The sequence below is a fragment of the Scylla paramamosain genome, chromosome 10 (assembly GCF_035594125.1).
Source record: "Scylla paramamosain isolate STU-SP2022 chromosome 10, ASM3559412v1, whole genome shotgun sequence".
Lineage (NCBI taxonomy): Eukaryota > Metazoa > Arthropoda > Malacostraca > Decapoda > Portunidae > Scylla > Scylla paramamosain.
The window spans coordinates 3,196,087-3,221,168 of record NC_087160.1 but is presented as its reverse complement, the minus strand read 5'-3'; the positions used below and the strand labels follow the sequence as shown (position 1 = coordinate 3,221,168).

The 25,082-nt window shown below is 40.1% G+C and overlaps 2 protein-coding genes across 8 annotated transcripts; one reads left to right on the top strand and one right to left on the bottom strand.

Moving 5' to 3' along the window:
• Positions 1-429: 429 nt before the first annotated feature.
• Positions 430-10,576, top strand: LOC135104107 (U2 small nuclear ribonucleoprotein auxiliary factor 35 kDa subunit-related protein 2-like). 3 transcript variants are annotated; one of them, XM_064011079.1, is made up of 11 exons: positions 430-562; positions 3,536-3,655; positions 4,060-4,151; positions 4,677-4,882; positions 5,579-5,647; positions 6,141-6,179; positions 6,469-6,602; positions 7,152-7,295; positions 7,780-8,006; positions 8,178-8,316; positions 8,476-10,576. In XM_064011079.1, exons 2-11 carry the CDS (start codon positions 3,570-3,572, stop codon positions 9,002-9,004), a joined length of 1,665 nt encoding a protein of 554 aa, XP_063867149.1. In that variant the 5' UTR covers positions 430-562; positions 3,536-3,569; the 3' UTR covers positions 9,005-10,576. The 3 variants fall into 3 exon arrangements, with proteins under 3 accessions (XP_063867149.1, XP_063867148.1, XP_063867147.1); XM_064011078.1 differs by lacking the exon at positions 430-562 and adding an exon at positions 603-773 and having other exon boundaries at positions 6,472-6,602; XM_064011077.1 differs by lacking the exon at positions 430-562 and adding an exon at positions 603-773.
• LOC135104106 (conserved oligomeric Golgi complex subunit 1-like) lies at positions 9,926-24,380 on the bottom strand. 5 transcript variants are annotated; one of them, XM_064011076.1, is made up of 21 exons: positions 22,884-23,047; positions 21,160-21,311; positions 20,751-20,921; positions 20,236-20,410; positions 19,915-20,028; positions 19,475-19,676; positions 18,789-18,933; positions 18,498-18,613; positions 18,018-18,109; positions 17,459-17,625; positions 17,217-17,332; positions 16,880-16,987; positions 16,417-16,543; positions 14,207-14,426; positions 13,468-13,659; positions 12,928-13,082; positions 12,313-12,472; positions 12,058-12,180; positions 11,590-11,841; positions 11,370-11,424; positions 9,926-11,004 (listed from the first exon to the last, which is right to left on the bottom strand). In XM_064011076.1, the coding sequence occupies exons 2-20, from the start codon at positions 21,282-21,284 to the stop codon at positions 11,395-11,397; spliced, it is 2,790 nt and encodes a 929-aa protein (XP_063867146.1). In that variant the 5' UTR covers positions 21,285-21,311; positions 22,884-23,047; the 3' UTR covers positions 9,926-11,004; positions 11,370-11,394. The 5 variants fall into 5 exon arrangements, with proteins under 5 accessions (XP_063867146.1, XP_063867143.1, XP_063867142.1 ...); XM_064011073.1 differs by lacking the exons at positions 11,370-11,424; positions 22,884-23,047 and adding an exon at positions 24,273-24,380; XM_064011072.1 differs by lacking the exons at positions 11,370-11,424; positions 22,884-23,047 and adding an exon at positions 24,161-24,301.
• Positions 24,381-25,082: the final 702 nt, after the last annotated feature.

Here is a 25,082-nt window from a genome sequence, read left to right as displayed (position 1 = left end):
AGTTCAGATTTTGTACAGGATAGAGAGGCTGCTTTTACATTCAAAGAAAGGATAGTTTTATTATATAGCAGATGATGTAGCAGTGGGGCAAAAGTTACCGCCGCAGCGCTTGTATCGCTCGACAGTCTGGCACCGGCAAAGGTAAGCAGAACAAAATACTTCCAGATATGAAATTGCACGTACGTACAAAACCGTCAAGCTTATATGCACCTACATATGTGATACCGTAATGAGGTAGTCACAGCCTGTAGGACAATAATAAGAGACCGAGGGGAGACAATCAGCCATATCCAGTATACTTTTTTTTTTCTGGATGATTGATTACTTTCATGTTATTTTATGTGCCTTGATAATTATATTCTTATAGAGTGACATAGACACTGGAGGCGAATTACATGGATGCGAAAAAAACAAAAAAAAACAACAACAACGAGGCAGTGCTGTTGGGAAGATTAAACTACTACAAAGCTGTGAGTGTTTGAGAGAAGTGACGTCTCGGAAGAGTGTTGTTCGTGTGTCCCTCACTGCTCCCTTTCACCACGTCACGCTAACTCCCGACGTGGTGAGTTCTGCTCTCTTAATGCTGTGATCTGTCTTGCAGGCGTGTTCTCATCTGGCCATGCTATGCTGTGCTGTGCCGGAGACGTGTGGCCCGCAGCGTCGCACGTCCCACTGCCGTGGCTGAGAATTATTTGTTCATATATATACATACAGTATTCCTTGGAAGCAGCCCTTGTATGTCTGTGGCCCCTGTCTGGCAGGTTCAATACTGTGTATGTGTTGGTCGCGTGTGGAATCAGTGACTGACGATGTTGTGAAAAAATCGGCGCCGGCAAGAGAATAGTCCCAGGGACGATTTCATTACTGGCAATCGAGAAAAAATCGTCCCAGCGATAAAATTGCCCCAAACCCTAGTTGTTCATGTATTGTAGAGGAATGTAATAGGATATATATATATATATATATATATATATATATATATATATATATATATATATATATATATATATATATATATATATATATATATATATATATATATATATATATATATATATTACGTAGGTACATTACTAACTTCATCAATTTAAATGATCTATTAAACAAAAATTATAGACATGCTAGTCATCCTACAGTAACCAAACCTAACAACCTAATCTAACCAAACTCATCTATCCTTAACTAACCTAACCTAACCTAACCTAACATAACCTAAACTAATGTAAACTAACCCAAACTAACATAAACTAACCCAAACTAACCTAACCTAAACTAAACTAAACTAACCTAACAGACCTTCCACTGGGATAATTTTATCGCTGTGTCAAGGGCTGTGTTTTCCGCTTTTCCAATGGGAAAGATCCACTACTTCACATGTGCACAGGAACAATTTTTGCTGCGTTGATTTTTTCATGACACCAGCTGTCAGGAGCTGGAAAGTGTGTAGTTCTTTATTAATATACTTCTCCCATAAACTAAAGAGGCAACTTTAGGAAAACAATGTACAGAGGCCAGAAACAGGGCAAATAGGGTACTAGGATTCATTTTTAGGAGTTTTAAAAGTAGAAGGCTGGAAGTAATATTAAAGTTATACTTGGCGTTGGTCAGACCTCATCTAGACTATGCTGTGCAGTTCTGGTCCCCACATTACAGGAAAGATATAGGTCTATTAGAATCAGTACATAGGAGAATGACTAAAAGGATACAGGGGATGAGGAGTATTCCTTACGAGACGAGATTGAAGTTATTAAATTTACATTCTTTAGAGAGATGTAGGTTAAGAGGGCACCTGATAGAAGTCTTTAAGTGGTATAAGGGTTATAACAAGGGGGATGTAAGCAAAATTCTTAGGATCAGCAACAAGGGTAGAACAAGAAATAATGGGTTCAAGCTTGAAAAATTTAGGTTTAGGAAGGAGATAGGAAAAAACTGGTTCACAAATAGAGTGGTAGATGAGTGGAATGGACTCAGTAATCATGTTGTTGGTGCTAGGAGATTGGAGAGCTTTAAGAGAAGATTGGACAGGTTTATGGATGAGGATAATAGATAGAAATAGGTAGGTTTATTTCATACAGGGACTGCCACGTGTAAGCCTGGTCGCTTCTTGCAGCTTCCCCTATTTCTTGTGTTCTTAACTCTGCATGCCCTTGAAATGTTTTTTTTGGTAATGCTTTAACTTACTTTCTTGTAGTAATTGCTCATGCATAGGTACAAGTTAGGCATTTTATATGAAACATTTGTATTAATTTATACAAATATACACCATGTTAATTATCGCTCTGTCTCCTGCCCTGTCTCTTAGCATTTTTTTTAAATTTTATTTATTTTTTTGAGAGCATTCATGTTGAATACTCTTTGTTGTGTCTGGACTTCATAATCTGCTCATTTTTCATGTTTTCTTGAAGTATGCGATTGGGTTTTGGATCTCAGGGTCAGCAAGTTGTGCATGCAGTGTGAATTTCTCAAATGTTGGTTTTATCTACTCTGCATGTATATAAAAGAGTGCAAGTACCTCTTTGATATAGGAATGAATAGTCCTGAATGTTAAATACAGCACACAAAGCCTGAGGGAATCTACCTTTCTCTGCACAGCCTGGCACCAGTGAAACTTCGTTGCTTTGTGGTGTAGGTATGGTTACCGTCTCCCTGGAGCGAGGAGACAGGATGTGTGGTGTGCAGGGTGTAAGAGTTTGCAAAGGTTTCATTGCTTGGTGTATTCACACAAGTGGTTTCACTGCATTGTAAGACTGGTTCATCTCTGAGTGGTTTTGATACTGAAACATTTCACTATGGGGTCTGTGGGTATTTCTGCACGGTCATTTCTGCCACAGTTTTGACAGTGGCAAGGTGGTGTCTCTTCTGACACTTTTTCCTTTAGTTGGTAGGGGTACTACATTCTTTGCTTTACCTCTCTCTCTCTCTCTCTCTCTCTCTCTCTCTCTCTCTCTCTCTCTCTCTCTCTCTCTCTCTCTCTCTCTCTCTCTCTCTCTCTCTCTCTCTCTCTCTCTCTCTCTCTCTCTCTCTCTCTCTCTCTCTCTCTCTCTCTCTCTCTCTCTCTCTCTCTCTCTCTCTCTCTCTCTCTCTCTCTCTCTCTCTCTCTCTCTCTCTCTCTCTCTCTCTCTCTCTCTCTCTCTCTCTCTCTCTCTCTCAAGACTATAATGGAACCTCTGTGCTGTTGCCACCTCAAACCTGGAGTGACCTGACCTGACAATAGCCAGCAAGGCAGCCTAGGGGATTCACATGTCAAGGACACTGGGACAGCAGCACTGCATAACCTATACCTGTTGCCAAGTGGAAGATATACAGTGTTGTTGTTTCATCATCAGATCAAAAGCCATTAAAAAAAATATGGAGTCGTATATAACAACTTATAATTTTGGATCAATTAAGGCAAAGGATAACAGTATGAGCGAAAGAGAGACGTGTTTGTGTGCCTGTCAACTGTGGACGTAACAGCAATATTGGACAAGAACAACTGACACCCTGAGTCCCAAGTTAGTCTGGTTCCACAATAGTAGTTTTCCTAATTTTTCAGGTGTGTGTGTGCTGTGTATGGAAACAAGTGTCCAATGTTGAAGAAGAAGAAAGTGTGTGGTCAGAATTCTTGGCTTCTCCACTATACCACAATGTTCATTGAGCTGACAAAAAGAGTGAGGTAAGCATTGCTGTGGTCCTTCTTGGGTCATGTGTTTTAACTTGTCTGATAACAAGAGAGTTGTTTTCTTTGGTATTGCTTAATTATATATACTTTTTGAGTAATCAGTTGTGGGCCAAAAAACTTCTATAGAATACAAATTCTTTTACAATACAATTTATGTACATGTGGCATAAATTGAGAGGTGTGTGATATTTGCAGTGGTGTATCTGTTTTAAGATTTATTCTTCTCTGCACTGACTTGTGCATGTGTGTGTGTTTTTTGTCCAGCCTATTTTTTTTATTTTTTATTTTTATTTATTTTTTTTTATACATATATAGTGCATCAAACACACTAAAAAGCTTATGAGATCCATTAATGAGAAGCATGTGCTCTAGACTAACTTTGCTTCAATTGTTTTCAGTCACAAGGTATGGAGGCAAATAGTGAAGAGAGAGAGGCGACGCAGGATACGCCAAAAGGCTGCACAGGAATTGCATCTGAAGCACCAGCAAGGTAAACACACATCTGTGCAAGGAACATAAATGGTTTGGCCATAGTGGGAAGATAAAAAAAAGGAAGAATTTGGAAAGAAAATTATGGTAGTGGTATTGGAGGTCATGATAGGGTCATTGAGGGAAGTAACTGGAGGGATGATTTAGCGATAACTAACTCCTGTGGCTAGAGATAGGATCCAGATCCAGAAGAGCTTTCTGAGACCTTAGCTGTCAAATTAAGTCAAGTAGCCTAAGTAAGTCAAGATAGGAGAGGGAGGCCACTTAGAAGGTGAAATAATAGGGTAAAGGAGCTCATTTGTGAAAGAGGTGCTAAGAGAAGTAGATAACTTAAACAAGCAAAAAGGGAATATGTGGATAGGAAAAGGTGGAAACTCTTCTGTTCTCGTCATATGTGGATGCTCTTTGAGTGAGTGAGCATTAAGATGGTGTAGTGCAGTAAACTTCAGTTTTATATAGTTTAATTTTATTTTTCAGTGTGAAATCATTATTCAATTTGTTAAATTTGTATATTAATATCTTGCAGAGCAGGCAGCCCTCATGCAGGACCCCACATACCGTGAGGAACTTGAGAGACTATGGTTCATGGAGGAGGAAGCTCAGAGACTAGAGGAGGAAGAGGCCCAGAGGAGGAAAGAAGAGTGGCAACTACGTGATGCTGCTCTTCACTCCAAGTTCCTGAATGAAAAACGCAAGAGGGAGTTTCAGGAAGAGCAAAAGAAGAAACAAGAGGTGCCGTGTGCTAAGTTTTTTCTTGAAATCATGCCTTTTCCATTCACCAGGCATCATTTAGTCCTGGCATCTCTCTTCCTCTGGTTTGCATTCCCTTCCTTATTGTCTTGCTAGCTTACTAATTCAGTTCTTGTGTGAGTTGTGGTGTGCAGATTAAGAGGATGGTGGAGAGAGATCAAAAGAAAATAGTTATAGTCCTCAGTGTAGTTGGTAGCTATTGTAGAGAATATATGAACATAAGATAATAAGGGAAGCTGCAAGAAGCCATCAGGCCTATGCATGGCAGTCCATATAATAGACCCTAGTAAATTTGTGAAGTGTTCCTGAGCCTCAGTGATCCAGGCTCATGCAGGGAAGTTACTGTATTGAGTGAGTGTCATGGAGTCTGATGCAGTTTTTGCTACCTGAGGACACAAATGTGGTAACACTGTCATTGAGTTATCTTTTCATTGGGCACATTTTCATGTTCTGTTTTGAATAGAGTATATTCATACCAATGTAATTTATTTGTAAGATATTGTAAGAAATTCCCAACTATCTTACATAGAAATAAGTAATGGCTTTGATATTATGAGCCTGGTGAGCTGCTGTGAGGTGGACAAAGTTGTCAAAAAATACTGATGATGGTGTTAGTTGATAAGTAACTTTGCATTCCTTACATTGATGATTAATAACCTTCTATTCCTTACCTTGCAGGAGTTGATTAGAAAAGAATGGGAAGAAAAGCAGAAGATGGAGGAAGAAGACAAGAAGAAAAAGGAACAGGTGTGGCTGAAGGGACTAAGAAAGATATCCTTTATATATATATCATATATATAGCAAGGAAATGTGCACACACACACACACACACACACACACACACACACACACACACACTGATGCATTATAGGTAACATAAGTTGACAGCTTTATCACATTTTTAAAATGATTTTGATAGTGATTATGAAATATATCTTGGAAGACTGGTAAGAGACATACTAAAGCTTTGTATCAAAGTAACACAAGTTGACAGTTTTTTATCACATTTTTAAAATGATTTTGATAGTTATTATAAAATATATCTTGGAAGACTGGTAAGAGACATACTAAAGCTTTGTTGCCTTTAAAAGATTAGTTCATATAATTTTATTACATTTACCAGTATCACTATTTGCAATGTGTTGATTGGATCAGTGTTGTGATTGGCAGTAGGTATTATTATTTGCCTTAACTGACCCATACAGCTTCACGTTTTACTTTGCCATATCCACCCAAACAGGAAGCTCTCCTCAAAGCTGCTACTGACAGTCTGGCAAAGGTCAGTGGATACTTCTTTATAAATAGTTGTCATTGCAATGTACTTATACAGTGTAAAACTGATTTAAAAGTTTATTTCACGCTCACCATTCCCATAAATCAAGTTTAATGTCAAATTCAAATTATATCTTTTCTGTTATGAATCATAAACTTTGTGAAATTTTGAGTCAGTACCTTTGTGAAATGCATGACTTGTACAGTCCTGTGTGGCTCCTGCAGTGTGTGGCAGAGCAAGTCCAGGCCAGACATCCAGAGTCTACTGGGGTATACTGACTTTCTATCACTTTCAGCAGGGAGAGCAGCCAACACACAACCCTGAGCCACCTGTTGGCTACAACAGGAGGGACCTCACACCTCCAAGACGGGAGCCGTGTCCTTTTTTCAACAAGACGGGAACGTGTCGGTTTGGTGTGCAGTGCTCCAGGTAAAGATATAATTTTTGTTTTGGTTAAACTTCCTTTAGTGTTTTACTTGACGTGTTATCTGACTGCTGTGCTTTTTTTCTCCTTATTATAGTTACTAAAAAATGTTAGTACATAAGAGTTGTTCAGAAAACTTGTGTGACCATGTGTTTGCTGTCAAAATTATATCAAGTTTTCACACATAATTTCAGCCTTGCTTATACATACCAGCATCTGGAATGTTTTGTTGCTCTGAGGTGCTCACTCTCCTTTTTTATGTTGGAGTGCTCCAGTGATGTAACTTTCACAGCTCTCTCTTGCCTCTCTGTCCATGCTTCCATCTTTCCATATCAGGAGACAAGATATTGAAAGTCCCACCTCCTCCTTTAACTCTAGATTCTCTTTGAACATACACAGCTCTTGGCACAGAGTTTGTACATTATACTGATCTGCAAAATTAATTACTCAGAGTTTTTTATTGGATATCACTTTACTTTTGCCATTACCAAGAATTTCCATTGAGTATTGTATAACTTTCCCATTAATTACAGTTTACTTTTTATAATTTTCAGAGATCATGTGTATCCAGAGAGAAGCAACACTATATTGCTACCCAATATGTACACATATTTTGGAATGGAACATCTAGCAATGGAGGAGAAGGACTCTGATATTGCTCTGGAATATTCTGAGTCTGAGATTTACCAGCATTTCAGGTGTGTTAGAAATGTAGCTTGAATACTTTCCTTTCACGTCCATAATTTCACTGTCCAGTAGAAGGATGTGAAGGTTCAGTTGTAGGCTTAACAAGATGCCACTTGCTCTCCCAATAAGATAATGGTTATGAAAATAGTATGTGCTTGCCTCTCTCCATACACCACACCCTTGTATATTATTGTCCTCTTACTCTCTCATTCTTGCTCCGTCTGTATGAAACTTTCAACTGTGCCTTCTCATTTTACAAAAAATCATCCTCTTACATCTATAATATACAGGTATAATTTGCATATGATTTTGTCTGTTATTGTCCATCCACTTCATCCTTGCACATTACTTTACATCAAGATAAGTTATAATGGTTATAGTTCATATTGCAACCTTCTTTTGTAAATGTATCTTACAGTATTGTATCTGCCTCATGTGAATGTGTACGTCATGTATTTAGGATGTTTTATTATCAAGTATTTTTTTTTCTTGTAGGGACTTTTTTGAGGATGTACTGCCAGAATTCCAGCGTTGTGGGAAAGTGTTACAGTTTAAAGTGTGTTCCAATGCAAGTCCTCACTTACGCGGCAACGTGTATGTCCAGTTTTTGAGTGAAGAGGATGCTGGGAGAGCTTGTGCCTTGTTCAATGGGAGGTGGTATGCTGGCCGCCAGCTGACGTGTTACTTGGTGACCATAGAGAAGTGGAAGTCTGCTCTCTGTGGTAAGTATTTTAACTTTTCCTTGATTTGGTGTCTTGGTGGGTAATGAGTTATTACTTCCCTTTGCCACCCTTTCTATAGGACCTATACAGCAGGACAATGTTGATGTGACCCTGCATGAGGCAGCCCTATACTTATTATTACAGATGTATGCACACATCTTTTCTTCACAGGCTTATACTGGCGCAAGCAGTGTCCTAAAGGTGGCCATTGCAATTTCCTGCATGCATACAGAAATCCTGGCAATGCTTTCTGGCAGGCAGACAAGGATATGCAACCTCTTGCAAGTTCCAGCAAAACAACATATAACAGGTAAGGAAGCATGTTATAAACTGTCTTTCTACATAGTAGCTATTGCATTGTTTTGATTATAGAAAAGTAATCTAAGGGGAATGTATCCAGCCACTGCATGCATCCCTTGTATTGTGAGGTTCAGTTCTCAGTTTTATATTAATGGGGACATTTCTTTAGGACGCCATCCAGCAGGAGCTCCAGGTCAAGGCATGGGAGGTCTAGTGAAGCATTTTGTGAGAGAAGACAGAGTTTCCACAACCATGAAGATGATGGACATGAAAGAGCTGCTTCTCCCACCTCAGAGGATGTGATTCATCGATTAAGAACTGAAGGGAGAAGTGCATCACAGAGGTCTTGGCAACTGTCAGACCGTTCAGAAAGTTGTGAGAGGTCAAGCAGATCAGAGAGGTCCAGTAATGGAGCAGACAGGATAAATAGATCACACAGGTCAGGTAGTAGATCATATGCATCAAGTAGTAAATCAAGAAAGTCAAGGAGCAAGTCAAGGTCAAAAAGTAAATCAAGGGCAAGGAGTAAATCAAGATCGAGGAGTAAATCACGAAGCCTGAAGAGTAAATCAAGAAGGTCAAGGAGTAATTCAAGGTCAAGGAGTGAATCAAAAAGCCATAAATCAAGTAGGTCAGGAACCAAGTCTGGTTCCAAGAAGTCCAGATCCCACATGTCTGAAACACATGCCAAAGAATAAGTCAGGAGAGTCTAGTCAAAGTATAAAATTATCCACTGTACAAAAGCATTTGATGCAGTGGTTGGCATGGTTGGCCTACAGTCAGGAGCTTCTGGGTTGGAATCTCAAGCAAGGTGGAGACAATTTAGAAATTTCTCCTTTCAGAATGTATATCAGGAATTGGCTGTGTTACTTGCTCAAAATGTATTTCATAGTCTTTATGCTCCTTTTCCACCACTGGCAGTTGAATTGTGCAACATTTTGTATAGCACTTGTAAAGGAGGAGGATTGTGAGTTTTATGATTTAGGTGAAGCAGTTAGAGCACCAGCTAGCAAACACTTGTTGTCTTGTATCTATACTGAATTCATTTTGGCATGGCATCACATCTTAGTCCAGTGGCTCCACTCCCCAAGGAGGCTGTGGAAGCTCAAGTGGGAGCTTGCCAGTATCAAGGGATAATTTTCCTTTTTGCTGTGGATATTCATTTCAGTGGTATTGTCACTGGCTTGTCATGTTAAGTAATCGGTATGTAGATGACAAGCACAAAATAATACTGTCTGGACTGATATGACAAGCTGACAGTGTGAAATTAAGTATGAATGAGGAAACTGTCAGCAATAGCAGCCTCAGTCAGGGGAGTCAACCTGCTGTCATGCCAGAAGATGTGATACACGTGTTGAATTTTAGAAATACTAAGTAGTCAACAGAAACTAGACACAGTAAAGTCTAACAGAAACTTTTTGTGATTTGAATGCTATAATGCTGCATAGCTTACATTATATACATGTAATGATTTTTCTCCATTGTTTAAACTGACATTGAATCATCCTTGGTGGTGCTCGAACAGAATGATGGGTTTGCTTTGTATGTGCATTTTGTGTTTACTTACTATTACATCACATTGTCTTCTGGCATGAGGACAGGCAGCCTTGAAACTTGGCTTTAATTTATTTTTACATTTTATTTATAGGGTGATACAAGTTGGCACCTTCATGCCTTTTCCCATACTGTAACAGTTTTTGCTATCCTGCATCACTGCAGAGAGGGAGAGTGTTACTGGTGAGATGTGCGAGTGACTGGTTTGTAAATATACTGTGTGTGGGACATTCCCATCTCTCTCTCTCTCTCTCCACAGACCCACAATGTTTTACAAACCAGCCACTCATCCTTGCCCCTCACCAGTAACTCTCCTCTCTCCACCTGTAACAATAAAAAAAACTAAATTATACAGCCTATGGCATTTTTTAAAATATTTATATAAATCTGAGCAACTATGTGTAAATTTATAATATAAAATTATGTATTCAAACAAAGGCAAACTTTCCTGTGGTGTATAGCATTGAAAACCTGAATCGAAGTGGTCTTAAACTTTTTCTTAAGTCTTACATGTTAGTGTCATCACTGCCTTCACCTCTTAAGGATTTTCTCCCTCTGGAAACCTTCCTTTTCTTGGTTATAAAGATGTATCTTCATATACCATTAGAATGTATAAAAGTATTAAATATTGTGCAAACATACAACTTATCATGAATGTAAGATAGTTTTTCAAACTGATAAAAATTTGTAAAATAAATTTACAACAGAACCCAAAAGATAATCCTTTGTCAATCATAAGTAATGTGAGAACATGTTCAGGAAAGCAGAGCACACAATTTAGTGTGCTCTTCACATACTAAACTGACAGCAGTTTTGTATCTGGTGATTACTTGCACACCTTAAACACCAACACTTCATGTGCTGATGTAACTACTCCTGTGAACTGATCTAATGTGTGTTCTGCATTATTGTCAGTCCTCACCATCTCTCCAAGATAAACTCTTTGGCAAGACTCAAATGTAAGAAAAAAATATATCAGTCACTTGTACCAGTGAATATTTACAATAGTAAGAACAACTCAGGATGTTGATGAACCAAACCAGGAGGAGCTCATTGCCGAGAATAGGGATGCAGCACTCCGGGATGCAGACAGTGCCGCTGAGGACATTTCTCGCCGTGCCATGGAGGGGCTGCTCTGTTGGACCTGAGGCGGAACAAACTGCTATAGCTTGATCACGTACCTCGACCTCAAGACTATTTATTCAAATTTCTTTAGCTAACTCAAAGAATAGTCACACAAGACAAAACATGTTAACACAACTCAAGCATCACATAAAACCTTTCCATTCTGTTCACTTGAGAACATGTTCTTAGATGAACATTGTTATGTTATAACCAATCCTTTCTGAAAGTTAATTCTGGCAGCTACTGGTCATAACCTAATATGGTTACTGGTCATACTTGGTTAAATATCAACACTATCATCAAATGGTGAAGCCCAGTCAGTACATAAGTAGTAGTAGTAGTTCACAGCTCCACAACGTACAAACTCCTACCACTATAACATACTCTGAGGCCACCCAAGGCACTTCCTTCACTTTGGTGCTTCAAGAGTGACTGGATGCTGAAATGTGGTGTCATGTTAGACATTCTATGCCAGGAAAGATAAATGAAGTACAGAAGTGAAACAAAACTTTAAATAAGGCATTTGAAAACATACAGTTCCTGTAATTAACTTGCTGATTTGAGTGGAATGTATAAAAAAGCTACAACTAATACTAGAATTCACCTTGGAGGGTCCTTGTTTGACTGCTGGTTGGTCTGCTGTAGTAGGGGGCAGCATGAGGGAAGGTGCTGAGGCAGAGGATGGGATGGACGGCCTGGAAGCTGACACTGGCAGGGGAACATTAGAGAACCGAGGAATCTCCACTGCCACTACAACAGGGAGTGCATTGTTGTGTGATACTGATGATGTGGCAGAGGCTGATGAGCGACTTGCTATGACCTGGCGATCCCGCGGCACCACAGCTCCTAGGAACACCTTTATCCATGGGTAAGATGGAGGTTATTCATGGTAAATCTGTTAAGCTGTTGTGGAATCACATACCCAATGCTAAACTAGCCTTACAGAGGTGCTTCTGGTCTTTGTTGAACTTCACAAAACTTTGTCACCATTTAGTGCACATCAATAACACTAGCAAGTAAAGGATTATACCGTCACTACAAAGTGAGCTTAGCCACAAGAAGAGCCACTGACCTGTGATCTCTGAGCAGCCAACTTGACTCTGGCAGACAAGTGAGGAGAGAACACATCCAAGTCGAAGGGATCCACCTTCTGCTGCAGCTCTTGAATCATGGATGTCAGCCGAATCCCCAGGTTCTGGATTTCAGAATTACCAATCTGTGTCAAAATTTCTTAAAAAAAAAAAAAAAAAAAAAAAAAAAAAAAAAAAAAAATACAGTTCACATCATAGGTAGATCTTAGAAATTATAAAAGCCAGCGACTCCTCACCTTGCTATCACGTGGTAACAACAATGTTTGCACAAAGCGAAGGTCAAATATGAGCTGAAGAGCGGAAGTCTGGTTAATCATCTCGGACTCTTTGAGAAAACCTTCATACACAGCAATCACTGCTTCACATGTCCCTGCCACCAACTCACTCTGTGCATTTCTGAAATTATGATCACATTCATAAATATCAAGCATGGCTTTATCTTAACCCTTTCACTGTGATATGGAATGATTTACAATGTTAGAAATCTTTACAAGCATCTACAAGAAAAAGAAAGGGATTAGAAATAGATTATACAATTTCCGGCCAGTATAATGGTTGGAAGTGGTTGTAGAACAAGAGAAAATGTCTCAGAGTAATTTAGGATGTGACAAATAATAGTGAGAAAGGTTCAGTGATGTTTGATCACTGACATTATAATGAACAGCCATAAAAATCTATAGCTAAATAGATAAAACATAACACACTTATGAAAAAAAAAAAAAAAAAAAAAAGAAGTACAGTCAGTCATCAACAGCAATGCTCAATAAAATAGCTTAGAGTTAATATTATAAACTAAACATTCTAACCAGAGGAATATTTGTGTTACTCTAGCGAGGAGGAGAATCAATTACCTGGACACGGTGTGCACAGCGACACAATTGGCAGAAGAACAGATGTGAGCCAAGGCTTGGCTTAGGGCTGGCGTGGGGTGTGCTGGCACATGGATGGATGACCTGACCACTTTGCCACCTTCGCCTTCCTCCTCAATATCTACAACCTCCCACGTCTGCACCAACATCATTATTCAATATTTTTCATTTCCAGCTTGGTGAATTAATATAAGTAAAGTATATGTTCTTTTTCTTTCTAATGCAATTTCATAACTATTTGAAATAGTTCTTAACTAGCATTTTTCATTTCCTGCTCTTTATCTTCCTAATGTAACTTGTGCTACCACATTAGACATGTCATTATCTTGCGTTTTTCATTTTCTGTTGGAAATGTTGACATAAATAAAGTATTACATGCATTTTGTCTTTATAATCTAGCTTACACAGTCATCTAAGCATTGACAATTCATATAACACTCACATAAGCATACTTTCAGCATTAAGTACAGCTCTAATTTGCCTTTTAAAAAAATTACATCTGAAGGCAGCAAAAGATATTACCGAGAAAGCCGAGATGGAGGCAGCAACATCCGCAGAGATCTGCGATGAGAGAGACACCTTCAACTCAGTGTGCAGGGCTGATGTCAGGGACTTCAGGAACAGTCCAAATAGGCGGTTGCCCGCTTCCTGCAACGCTATCCGAACCTTTGTCCAGGATTCAGTTTCTTGTTTTGACCCCATAGAGATGCGCTGCTGAAGATAAAGTTCCCTTTAATCCTTTCACTGTGATATGCAACAATGTACAACACTAAAAGCACTGCACAAAAGTCTTTACAGCCATCTACAGGAAAGAAAAAAGGATAAAGAGAATATATTTTTCATTGTCTAGGTAGTAAAATGTGAGTGTAGAACAAAAGAAATGATCAATCTGCTACTCTTGGCCTTCATTTGCACTTATTAGATATTGGGGCTATTTAAGGAATATTAGTTGTAGTTTGAGATGCTCTGTTTTTACCAGGGGCTGACAGGGCAAACAGTGTGAATGAGGTGTGTGTGTGTGGTGCCTAGGCCACCCAGTGTGGGATTGCCAGCCTGGCATATAGATAGTATAGTTAAAGTTTGTGTTGATACATATATCAAAATGTGAATTTAATATTTTGATTCATAAATGCATGTGAAATGTTTTCTTATCTCAAAGGATTTGTTTATTTAAACAGAAGTAACATGATAAACAATTCTCTCTCTCTCTCTCTCTCTCTCTGATACCTTTTAATTAGGTTACAAAACTCAGCACACTTACTTTCACCATGCCGGCTGACATGTTAGAGGCGGAGGCACAGATCTGTAGATGTGAGCACATACTTGGGAGAGCCTGGCAAGTGCGGCCCACCACCACCACCACTGTGCAGGCTGAGGTGGGAGCTGCACTTGGGGCCTCCTCCTCCCACCCCTCACAAGCAGCAAAGGCAGACCCACTGGTGAGGTGCTTCTGGGCCAGCTCCTGCAGCTCACTCACCAGCCTGTGTGGGGAAATACCAGTAAAGGTTTACATTTCCCATCCATGACTAAGATACCAACACAAGTACTTTATACATTAGGGTATGCAACAATGAACATGATTTGTTCCAATGTAGCATTCTATGTGGCAAATGTGCGTTATGGCAACTGAAGAACCCTATGAGAAAAAATTAATTGGTTCCAGGGAACCGGAAAACAAAAAAAATACATAATTAAAAAAATACATCAAAATAAGCACATTTACACTACTGCATTTGAGATAACAACAAATATATACAGTACCCTCCTGAGTTTTGTACTGCTGTGACAAGTATCAGTTACATTTACTCACTACTGGCATCACATGTATGCATACGGTAAACCCCCATAACTCAGAGCCATCTCTCTCTATTCTTACTCCTTATGACCTTTTCCGGGGAACTATTTCTCTCTCTCTCTCTCTTGTGAGAGACAGGAAAAGAAAAATGGAATGAAGGGACAAGCGGTGGATACGTGAACAGCTGGTACAGCTGGTGAGTTAGTGTTGCAAGTTTTAGTTTATTCCGACTAAATTTTTATTAAAATTTCAGTGCTCGCAGGAACAGCAAGTTGTTCTTGCCAGTTTTGGTTCATTATTCTGATTAAATATTTATTAAAATTCCAGTGCTTGCCCAAGTGGCGAGTTTGTTATGCCAGTTTTGGTCTGTTATTCCGATTAAATATTTATTAAAATTTCAGTGCGTTATTGTACTTGTATGTTACAACAACCATATGTTGTCGTGTACCCTGCTGAATAGTCTAAATTAGTGACCCAGAAATATGGGGTAAATTACCTTCCTTAAGTTATTTTTATTTTTTTAAGAGGCAATAAAGAAGTGCCACAGAACAAAAAAATTTAGGATTCCAATAAAACAAAAGATGTGAATGGGGTCATAGACTTGATGTACCATACTAAATTAGGCAATAAATAAAAGAAGTTGGGAAACAATGACTATGCAACTAATGCCTTTATACTATGGCTTGATATGCTCCTTTGTAAGTTGCTGTGCTGGTATAAAATGACTATTGATCATCACAAATAAAAACCCACAAACAAAAGGTAAAAATATATATTACACATTTTTTTCATGGTCATTATGTAATAATTATGCTGTATATCTTTTAAATTAAGAAAATTAGTGCCTAAAACAAGATCTGCAGCCAGAGGGCACCCTCAAATCTAAACAATAAACAACAAGCAGTCACCACTCGAGCACCATGTTTGTCTCGTTGCAGTAACACTAACAAGATGAAAACAGCTGGCCCTGCTGCAGCCACTCCCGAGAGAGAGAGAGAGAGAGAGAGAGAGAGAGAGAGAGAGAGAGAGAGAGAGAGAGAGAGAGAGAGAGAGAGAGAGAGAGAGAGAGAGAGAGAGAGAGAGAGAGAGAGAGAGAGAGAGAGAGAGAGAGAGAGAGAGAGAGAGAGAGAGAGAGAGAAAATAAATGAAAAAATATTGGTCTCTAGGTGAAGCTTTATAAAGAACATCTCTGGAGAGAGAGTGCTTTGTTGGTCTCAAAAACACCGGTCACATCTGGTAAGTTAAGCACTAAGTTAAATGAAAATGTCTCTCCTCTCATGAAATTCCCTTGGTTAGTGCACACTTACTTCTTCTTGTTGCTTGGCCATGTTGGCTTATGGGTGATTCTTAAGCCTTATGACACCTCCAATCCAGTTATAGTGGCACAGCAAACTTATGAAAATTTCATAGCACTTATGACAGATTCAGATTGTTCATGAAATATTTATTAAAAATATCTGCTATTTTGGAGGCTTATGACAGATTTATAGCCTTGACTTTTTATAAGTACTACCCCTGTGACCTGACAGATTCCCAGATCACAGGATTAGAAGACACTAGGAAAACACCAAACACAGACGAAGTGAATGTGGTATGTAACTAAACTACTGACCAGCACCAGTACAGCCCACTGTTTCCTGCACACAGCCATGCAAGAAGTGACCAATGAATCTTACTGCATGAAAGAAGAGCAGCTTGCATCCTGAAGGTAATTAAGCAGTGAAGTGTAATCCTCCATGGTGCGTTTTTCATTATCCAGAGAGTTGTTCCCCAGGGTGGTGGTGAAGTCTACTTTGATGGGGTCTGTGGAGGATTGCAACACATGATTACACAAGTTACTGCTATCAAATATCCCACCATTGTGTCATAAACCAAATGGTGCCACTCTTCAAATGTACGAATATAAGGAAAATTGGAAGAATGAGTTTGATGGGGTCTGTGGAGCATTGCAACACACCATTACACAAGTCAATGCTACCAAACATCCCACAGGTGTGTCATGAATGAAATGGTACCAGTCCTCAGATGTGTGAATACAAGAAGTAGGTAATAAGTGAACTGATTTAATTAACAGTAACTGCTGAGAAAAAGATATTACAAAGTTCCACTCATGTTGGCTACAATCACCACATCCCCTACCATAACTGAAGTGGCCAACATCCTGAAGGAGATTGGTCAGCTGTGCATTGAGTGTCCGGCAGATGTTCTGTATCCGTGCAGTGAAGCCTCGAGTCTTGTGGTACAGGCCTGGAGTGTGACAGGGAAATTACTTTTATGATGATTTTTAAGCAAATTTATTATGCAACTTAAAATTATTTCATTACCTACTTTTCTTAATTTCAGTTTGGGATTATTAATATTCAGAAAGCTCAAAAGTGCAAATGAACCAGAAGGTTATTTTCTTCTCTGAGAATGTGTTAGTGGAGAGGGGACTTGAACTGTGGCATGAAAATGAGCATCATGACTGGCCACTCACCCCCTGCCTGTGTCACTGAGCGAGCAGCAGCAGAAGTCCAGCCCACTTGCTCTGGCAAGTCACCGCTGCTCTCACTCCAAACATAGCTGCTGATGTCTCCTTCCTCTGAACATATTCTGAAAAATTTCAAGCAAGTTACATCACCTAAATAAAAGTTTTACACTACTGTATGTTGCTTGGGTATAAGATTTTCTTATGCATGGTTTTCTCAATCCTGTCATCAGAATTCTTAAGCATCTCACTTTGGGTCAGCACTGATGTCTGCTGCCAGCTTGGCCACCATCTGCAGGGTAGCCTCCTTGGCTGCTGCCAGCTGGGAGGATACCACCTGGCGTGCCCTCTCAGTCACCTGGCTGCGGACCACTGAATCCCAGGGATCTAGAGGACCCCCATACAACACTTGTGTCACCTGGAACACAATAACATCTCAATCTCTCACATCATGAGAAGAAAAGAGAGAGAGAGAGAGAGAGAGAGAGAGAGAGGAGAGAGAGAGAGAGAGAGAGAGAGAGAGAGAGAGAGAGAGAGAGAGAGAGAGAGAGAGAGAGAGAGAGAGAGAGAGAGAGAGAGAGAGAGAGAGAGTTCCTAGGAATAGGTATCAATGTAGACTAGACCAAACCATGGTGAACAAAAATACAAGTGAACAGGTGTTCTAATTAACCTCAACCTGAACAGAAGTGTACATAGATTCAGAAGGCAACAGGAAGTACAGTAAAGCCACCCTCACTTTGTCACTCAACCACCACATCAACCTCACATTTCCACAACTCATGCTACAAGAGGCTTCTGTCCTTGACTTGCCTTTGTCCAGTTGCCACTGTCAAGACTGTCCTGGAAGATCTCCCACACACTAGACCTGATCATTGCCAGCGCCTTCACACTGGTGGTGAATGCTGCATGGAAGCACACACAAAATTGTTACTACCAATATTATGAACAAGATTATTAGTATTATCATTACATTCCTGACCATACGATATACCTGTAATACATCCCACAGTACTGTCAGAATAAAAGGGAGGGCTGAGAACACTAACTCATTTCCTTAGAGACCACCAGCACCATCCCAAGATTGTAAAAGGCAAAATCTTCATTACTTTAATTAACCTATGATACATTTAAGGCAGAGTCACAGAAATGAAAAGGAGAGAGGACAGGATTGCTAAACTTATCAATTCTAAGACAGAAACCAATATGAAGACTGTAATGGCTTGTGTAAGCAGAGCACACCAAGCCTCACTGTGGCAGGAGAGCAGTGTGTGATGGCGAGGCAACACTCACAGAGCAGGTCAGCCAGGGTGTGGGAGGCTTCACCCAGCACAGTGTCCAGCCACTTGCTGACCACCTTCTTGATGTACTCATTGCCCAGGGACTTGGTGCTTCCCTGGATGGATGGCCTAAGGAGTCACAAATGATAACAAAAAGAAATAATGAATATATCAAATCAAAGCTAAGAAACCCAATTTTCATATCCCTAGAATTCATGAAAGCTCACTAGTCACGAGTCATCACAAGATCCATAGTGTACATTCATAAACTATATGCCAATTCTATTGCATCACAGTTAGATACCTGAAGTTTCTAATTGATTGTGGGAGGAATGACAAATTCAAAGAAGATTCCTGTAGGAGGGAGACAGGCGCTGCACTCTCCCCCTCCCCTTGCACCACCTCCTGCAGCCGCCTCTCCAGCAGGCTGCTTCCTTCACCTCCTTCTGCTGCACATCAATTATATTCAGATTAACAATGAGGCTCCTGGCTCAACACAAATAAGCTAAACACAGGATTCAAATTGCTGTTATCTGACATGAAGTTAACTCATTTGTTACAAGTGAAATTTGTTTCACCTCGCATTGCACAACCATACACATTTACCGAGTGAAATCATTACTTGTATCATATTTAAGAAGTCTAACAGAAAAGTATGAACTGAACTTTAAATCCGAATCATATTAATTCTAGTATATATAAAGTAGCACAAGGTGAGACTGACATGTCAAATAAGAAAAAGGTGATAACTGTCACGACTAAAAGTATTTCATTAATCCATCACAGGCCATGGACCACTTCAAACCTTTACCCTCTGAGTGGCTGGATTACTGCCACATGCTTAGTATCTCTAGGGAAATATAAACAACACCAAGAAACAGAGAACACTAATACTTAATGTGAAAGAAGCAATTGAAAAAAAAATTCAAGACTGCAGAAAAATCAATATTCTCATCTTCTATTCCTCTTACAGAGCAGAACACAACTTACCCACAAATACTGCATAGACAATATTTAAAGTTGCTAAGAACAGCTTGGTGAAATTTGCAATCTGTGTCTTTGCTGTGGCTGAGGGTGTTGAGGTGATGGCCACCATAAGGGCTTCCTGCCGCAGCTGCAGCACACGGGACAGCACCTCTGCCCACCCACACCGCTCCACCAGCATCACCGACACCACTGCATCCAACACAGCCTGCATGGCAAACAAATGCATGAGGTTTTCTGAATTTTCAAACATTATTTGCTCTCTGAAAATTTTGAGTGGCTGGAGTGGGAATTTTCAATGTTTTTAATGATATGTAGTTAGCCCTTTTGGGGGGCACACCAATTATTCGTGAATTTTCAACATTTGTGGATGTCTTATCTAATCCTGCAAATGTTAAGGGCTGACGGTATTGTATAAAGTGTTGCAATAGTGAAGCGAGTCATACCTGAGTGTCCTCAACTTCTGAGCTGATGAGAGAGGAACATCCCCTCACGATGGTGGACTGGAACTGGGTGATGCTCATCCACTGGCGCTCAATGACTGGGAACCATGAGTACACCTGCAATGCATCAACAAAACATACGTTGGAAAATGCAGCCGAATTCTTAATTATCATGATATCCTCCTTATCAGCACTAAGGCATATATTCCATGACTAAGAAAAGCAAAATAAAGTAGACTCCTGTGTGAAATCAGTTAATTCCATCCAAACTGCAATTTCTTAACACATGCAAGTGTGGTAGCAGCAGGCTCTCCCTCACAGCACCTGGGCAGCAGTGGGGGACAGCTGCAAGGCAGTGTGTGTGTGGTGGGCCAGTAGCAGCAGCTGGCTAGCTGGCAGGTATTGGCCATGTTCAGTGAGGCCCCACAGTGCCTCAGGGACTCCCACCAGCAGCTTCACCTGCACTGCTAGGGAGTAGTGGCTTCCTGACGTACTCTTTCTGTAAATACGCACACAAATATAATGAAACACAAAGAGTACACAAGTATAGCAGCCCCTGCCATCCATTATTAGTTGCTTCAGTTACCTTGTCCACAACCCAGCAGATCTTTCCCACCTGAGATAAAGGCCTTCACATACTTTCATATTTCAAGATGCTCCTCTCCTATTAAATCATTCCATATTTGTTCCAGAACCCTGTTCTTTTATTCTCCTTCCCTTCTATGACTTATTGCATCCTCCTTACATATAACCTTTCCTCTCAACAGATCTCTTTTTATTTACCTATTAATTATTTTTTCAATGCTGTACATACAACATTTAGTGAAGGAGAAGCTAACCTTTCTACTCCATTAGCATGAGTACTCTGCGTCTTGAAGCCAATGAGGCCACGCTGCTGCAGGCTCTCACACAGGCCCTCCATGGTTTTGATGTTGTTGCAGATTGCTTTGGCACTGTTCTGCATCTCAGCTATGGTGTCTGCTGCCTCTATCAGATCTCGATACCTTTCACTAGAAAAGTACACGACAAATCACTAAAATAAAAATATAATTAAAGTAGTAACCTCCTATGACTAAAGCTACAGTCTTAGCTGAACAATTTGTAAAATGAAAAGTGACATCCACAAGGCAGTTTCAATCTGATTCACTTTACAATAAACTAGATTCTTGTATGATGCTTTTCATGAGTGCATCCTGTGTTTAGAAGACAACCAGTCCTGTGAGAAAATTTGCCACAGAGAACACTCACCCAACCATGACTCGCAGATCTTCCTTCTTGCACTCAATGTCGGCACGAGTCTTGTTGAGGAGCTCCTGGACTTGTGTGATGGAGTGCTGCTCAAAAAGCAGTGTCACTTCATCCTCATTCGCCATCTTGTGTCCTGCTCTGGTGCTTCCAATCTGAAAATTATAATTCACCTTGCATACACATGAATAATTACATATTGGAAGCAAACTTTCAGCCCACCAAACAAAGAACAAAAAATTTACAACCCAGCCTCCTTCTTTGCTAAACCTCAAGGGGCAGAGTTGTTACTGCCATAAGTGGCAGTAACAACTGATGACACAATTGCAGCCATTGACAAGATACCACCAGACTCAGCTGTAGGGCAAGAAGGTTTCCATGCACAGTTGTTAAAACACTGTAAATACCAATCAACACTACCACTGAAGCTAATATATGACAAGTCCCTCCAAGCTGGCTCTGTGCCACAGCTACTCAAATCTGGCATTATCATACCCATATACAAAGGAGGTAGCAAAAACTTGGCAAAGAACTATAGATCAGTGGTACTAACATGTCATTTAATAAAAATAATCGAAAGATCAATCCAGTCCAACCTTGTTAGCCATATGGAGAACATTAGAGTTTTCAATGAAGGTCAACATGGATTTAGAAAAGGTCGATTCTGCTTCTCACAACTATTGGCTCACTACGAGAAAGTTTTGCAGGACATACAAGGTGATAATGTGGATGTCATATACCTTGACTTTGCCAGAGCCCTTGATAAAGTTGACAATGGAATCCTCCTATGCAAGATCAAAGCCATTGGGATATGTGGTAAACTATGAGAATGGTTGCACAACTTCCTCACAAAATACAGAATGAGTAATTGTCCAAGGGGAACTATCAGATGCCAGTAGTATTGTTAGTGGTGTCCCACAGGGCCCTCTGGTTTTTCTCATTATGATAGGAGACATAGATCAGGACCTGACACACTCAATGACAAAACCTCTTGCAGATGATAGCAGGGTAATGAAAAAAATCTGTTCACAACAAGATGTCCACCTACATCCTAGACAAGATCCTAAAATGGGCAGAAAATAATAACATGGTCCTCAACAGAGACAAGTTTGAGCTTCTACGATATGGACATCATGAAGCACTGAAAAACTCAACAAAATACTATTGCAGCCAACAAGAAATAGTAGCCAAGAAGATAGTAAAAGATCTGGGTGTAGGGTATGAGCAATGATGCTGCCTTCTGTGACCACATCACTAAAATAACAGCCAAAGCAAGACCGTTGTCAGGCTGGATAGACAAGGATTTGTTTGGTTACAGTGGAGACCCATCTCAGCTGCATCACTGATGAAATACTTCAAAGGTATCAAAGATAAGGTAAAGGTAAATTTCTTGACCATTTTGTTTTAAAGAGAGAAAAAAAAAAAAAAATACTGAAAATTTTGAAGTACTGGATGAGACTGCATATTTACTTAATACCAACAACATACAAAACTTTATTGGAGGTGTGCTGGCACCAACACTGCCCTAGCTGGCCGCCTTTGGGGTGGTAATGTAAGCAAGAAGCAGACACAGATGAATAGATTGATTAGTATACAGACAGAAATACTGACAGATTAGTAGACAGGCACAAATGCCGACAGATTAGTAGGACAGAAACACAAGCTGGTAAATAGACAGGGTGGCAGTCACATGCCACATCACAACACATCCCTACGCTCTAACTCACCACTAATATTCTGTCAGCACGAGGCCAAATGTTATCTGAGAACGTTCCAGATAGCAGTGATCAGCAAACCCCCCAGCGTGCAGCAAGAAACCCCTGGACCATCCCTACACTAACACGACACACAGACAGCAATTGCCTGGAGTGACAGCCATCCAGGTGGCACCGCGACCACTCTCAGCTTCTGCCTCCGCTACGGGACCACACCACAACGCCGACACAAATCACAATATACATTGTGATAGGTACGAGAATAAGAAAAGTCAGCTTGTAACAGCAGTAAAAGACATCACTGGGGAGGAGGATTGTCACAAGAAAAAAAAAAGACTAAAATTAATGTAACATATAGGAAAGTAAGTTAGTAAAATCAATGAATTATAAAACGAAGCAAGAAGTTTAGAAAATAAAACGAGTTACTAACAGTCTTGACAAACAAGGCCCACATTCTAAAACGCTCTTATCACGAGTCGTGATAAGAGCGTTTTAGAATTTTAGTTTAGATTCACGACTATTTTTAAAGGCCACATGATGAGCCGGATTCTCAAGAGAGTTTATCTGTTAATAATGTGGAAATCTTGTTAATCTGACACTAGAACCGTAAAAAAACACCATTTAAAACCCGGGTCACCAACTATAAACCATTTTCAATGTAGTGGAGGTGCGGCGCAGCAGCGCTTAAGTGTTTTATAATATGATTTAAAAAACCTGGGGGATGGGGGGTAGGGAATTATTATTAACAAAAATTTATCCTTGCTCCATTAAATAAGGACGGTAAACACGGCAAATAGATAGCTGGACTCGTAAGCAGAATTTTTACAGCCCTGAGACCTTTAATTAAGCCACTACAATATACAGGCCTATGTCATACTAAGATCCATATTGGAATTTGCATTAGATTAATAGTCTACACCTACAGAAAAACGTTGACATCATTGAAAATGGTGAACGGCATGCTACCAGTCTTCTCTAAGGTCTCGCGCATTTCTCAGGTGCAGAAAGGCTGAAGAAACGGGACTTGTCAGAGGATCAAGAGGAGAGATGATGAGATTTTAAAGGACATTTACAACACCAATGGATTTTTAAAAAATGCGGAGAGAGGAAGATGACAGCACTTGGGGCCACTCACTTCGACTCAACGAAATAAGCCAGTGTTCTCAGTTAGGGACTGAATAACAGAGGAGGTATATGAGCCGTGACCCTTCATTCTTTAACGAGCCGCGATCTAAGCCGTGAAAAGGATGTCGAAATTGCATAGTACGGTAAATCTCTAGCAGACTTACATAGTTCCTGCAGAATTGCAATTAAGGTAGATTGTGTGGTGGCCTGCAAGGTGGCTGCATGTGGGGCTGCAAGGCGGGCTGAGTGAGGCGGGCAAGGAGGCTATAGGCATACCTCGACAGTGTGCGTGGAGTGCCACCCATTCTCGAAGCACGTTGCTGGCCAAGTGAATGCGGCGCGGTGCTGCCGAGTCGCCGACACCGAGATGCGAGCGAGATGTTTCGTTCACTCACTTTTTCAAAAGCCACGGAGATTATTAGTCGTGTTCCCATGAATATTCTAATGTAATTTTGGTGTAGAATCTACCTTAAACTAACACTATAACCATGAAAATACTCTTGAAAGTCTCAATAACTTCCTTTACAATCTGGTAAAACTTCTTTAGTGTTTCGTTTTGTATCGACTTTTTGTAACAACTGTAGTGGAAGTTATTATTGGTTCCCAAGGATGTTATCACGATTCTAATGATAGTTTAACAATAGTTCTGCATCAGTAAAGGGAATAAACATCATGAGAACCTAATCAATGATCTTCACGGTCTTCCAAAGTAGTTATGCTGAGAGAGCAGATGTTTCAGAATATGGTCCTGTAGATAAGACGCTGAGATGAGTCAGGAAGTACTTAGATCACCATTACTTCGCCAATATTAAAGAAAGACGCATGCAGTAAAGAGCTCCTTGTCTTTCACTGTTTCCCGCAATAACGCCTGTCAAATGCTTACTGAGGGAGAGCATGATACTAATTAGCAAAGAACAGCAGGGATCTTCATACTCTTAATAGGCTCTAATGGAAGTTATTGCAGTGCTCAAGGATGCGCTCATGATTCCAATGATAGTTTAACAAAGAGTATGGATCAGCAAAGAGAAACAACGCTCATAATAGCCCAACTTGTCATCTCTGTGATCTTTCAAAACAATCTTAACG

Coding starts and splice junctions, on each gene's coding strand:
- LOC135104106 (XM_064011073.1), bottom strand. CDS start 21,284: ATGGCGAATGAGGATGAAGTGACACTGCTTTTTGAGCAGCACTCCATC. Junction 17,333..17,458: donor GACATCAGTGCTGACCCAAA/GTGAGATGCTTA, acceptor GAAATTTTTCAG/AATATGTTCAGAGGAAGGAG. Junction 13,083..13,467: donor CCTCCATCTCGGCTTTCTCG/GTAATATCTTTT, acceptor ATGTTGGTGCAG/ACGTGGGAGGTTGTAGATAT.
- LOC135104107 (XM_064011077.1), top strand. CDS start 625: ATGCTGTGCTGTGCCGGAGACGTGTGGCCCGCAGCGTCGCACGTCCCA. Junction 774..3,535: donor TCTGGCAGGTTCAATACTGT/GTATGTGTTGGT, acceptor CTAATTTTTCAG/GTGTGTGTGTGCTGTGTATG. Junction 8,007..8,177: donor GTGGAAGTCTGCTCTCTGTG/GTAAGTATTTTA, acceptor TTTTCTTCACAG/GCTTATACTGGCGCAAGCAG.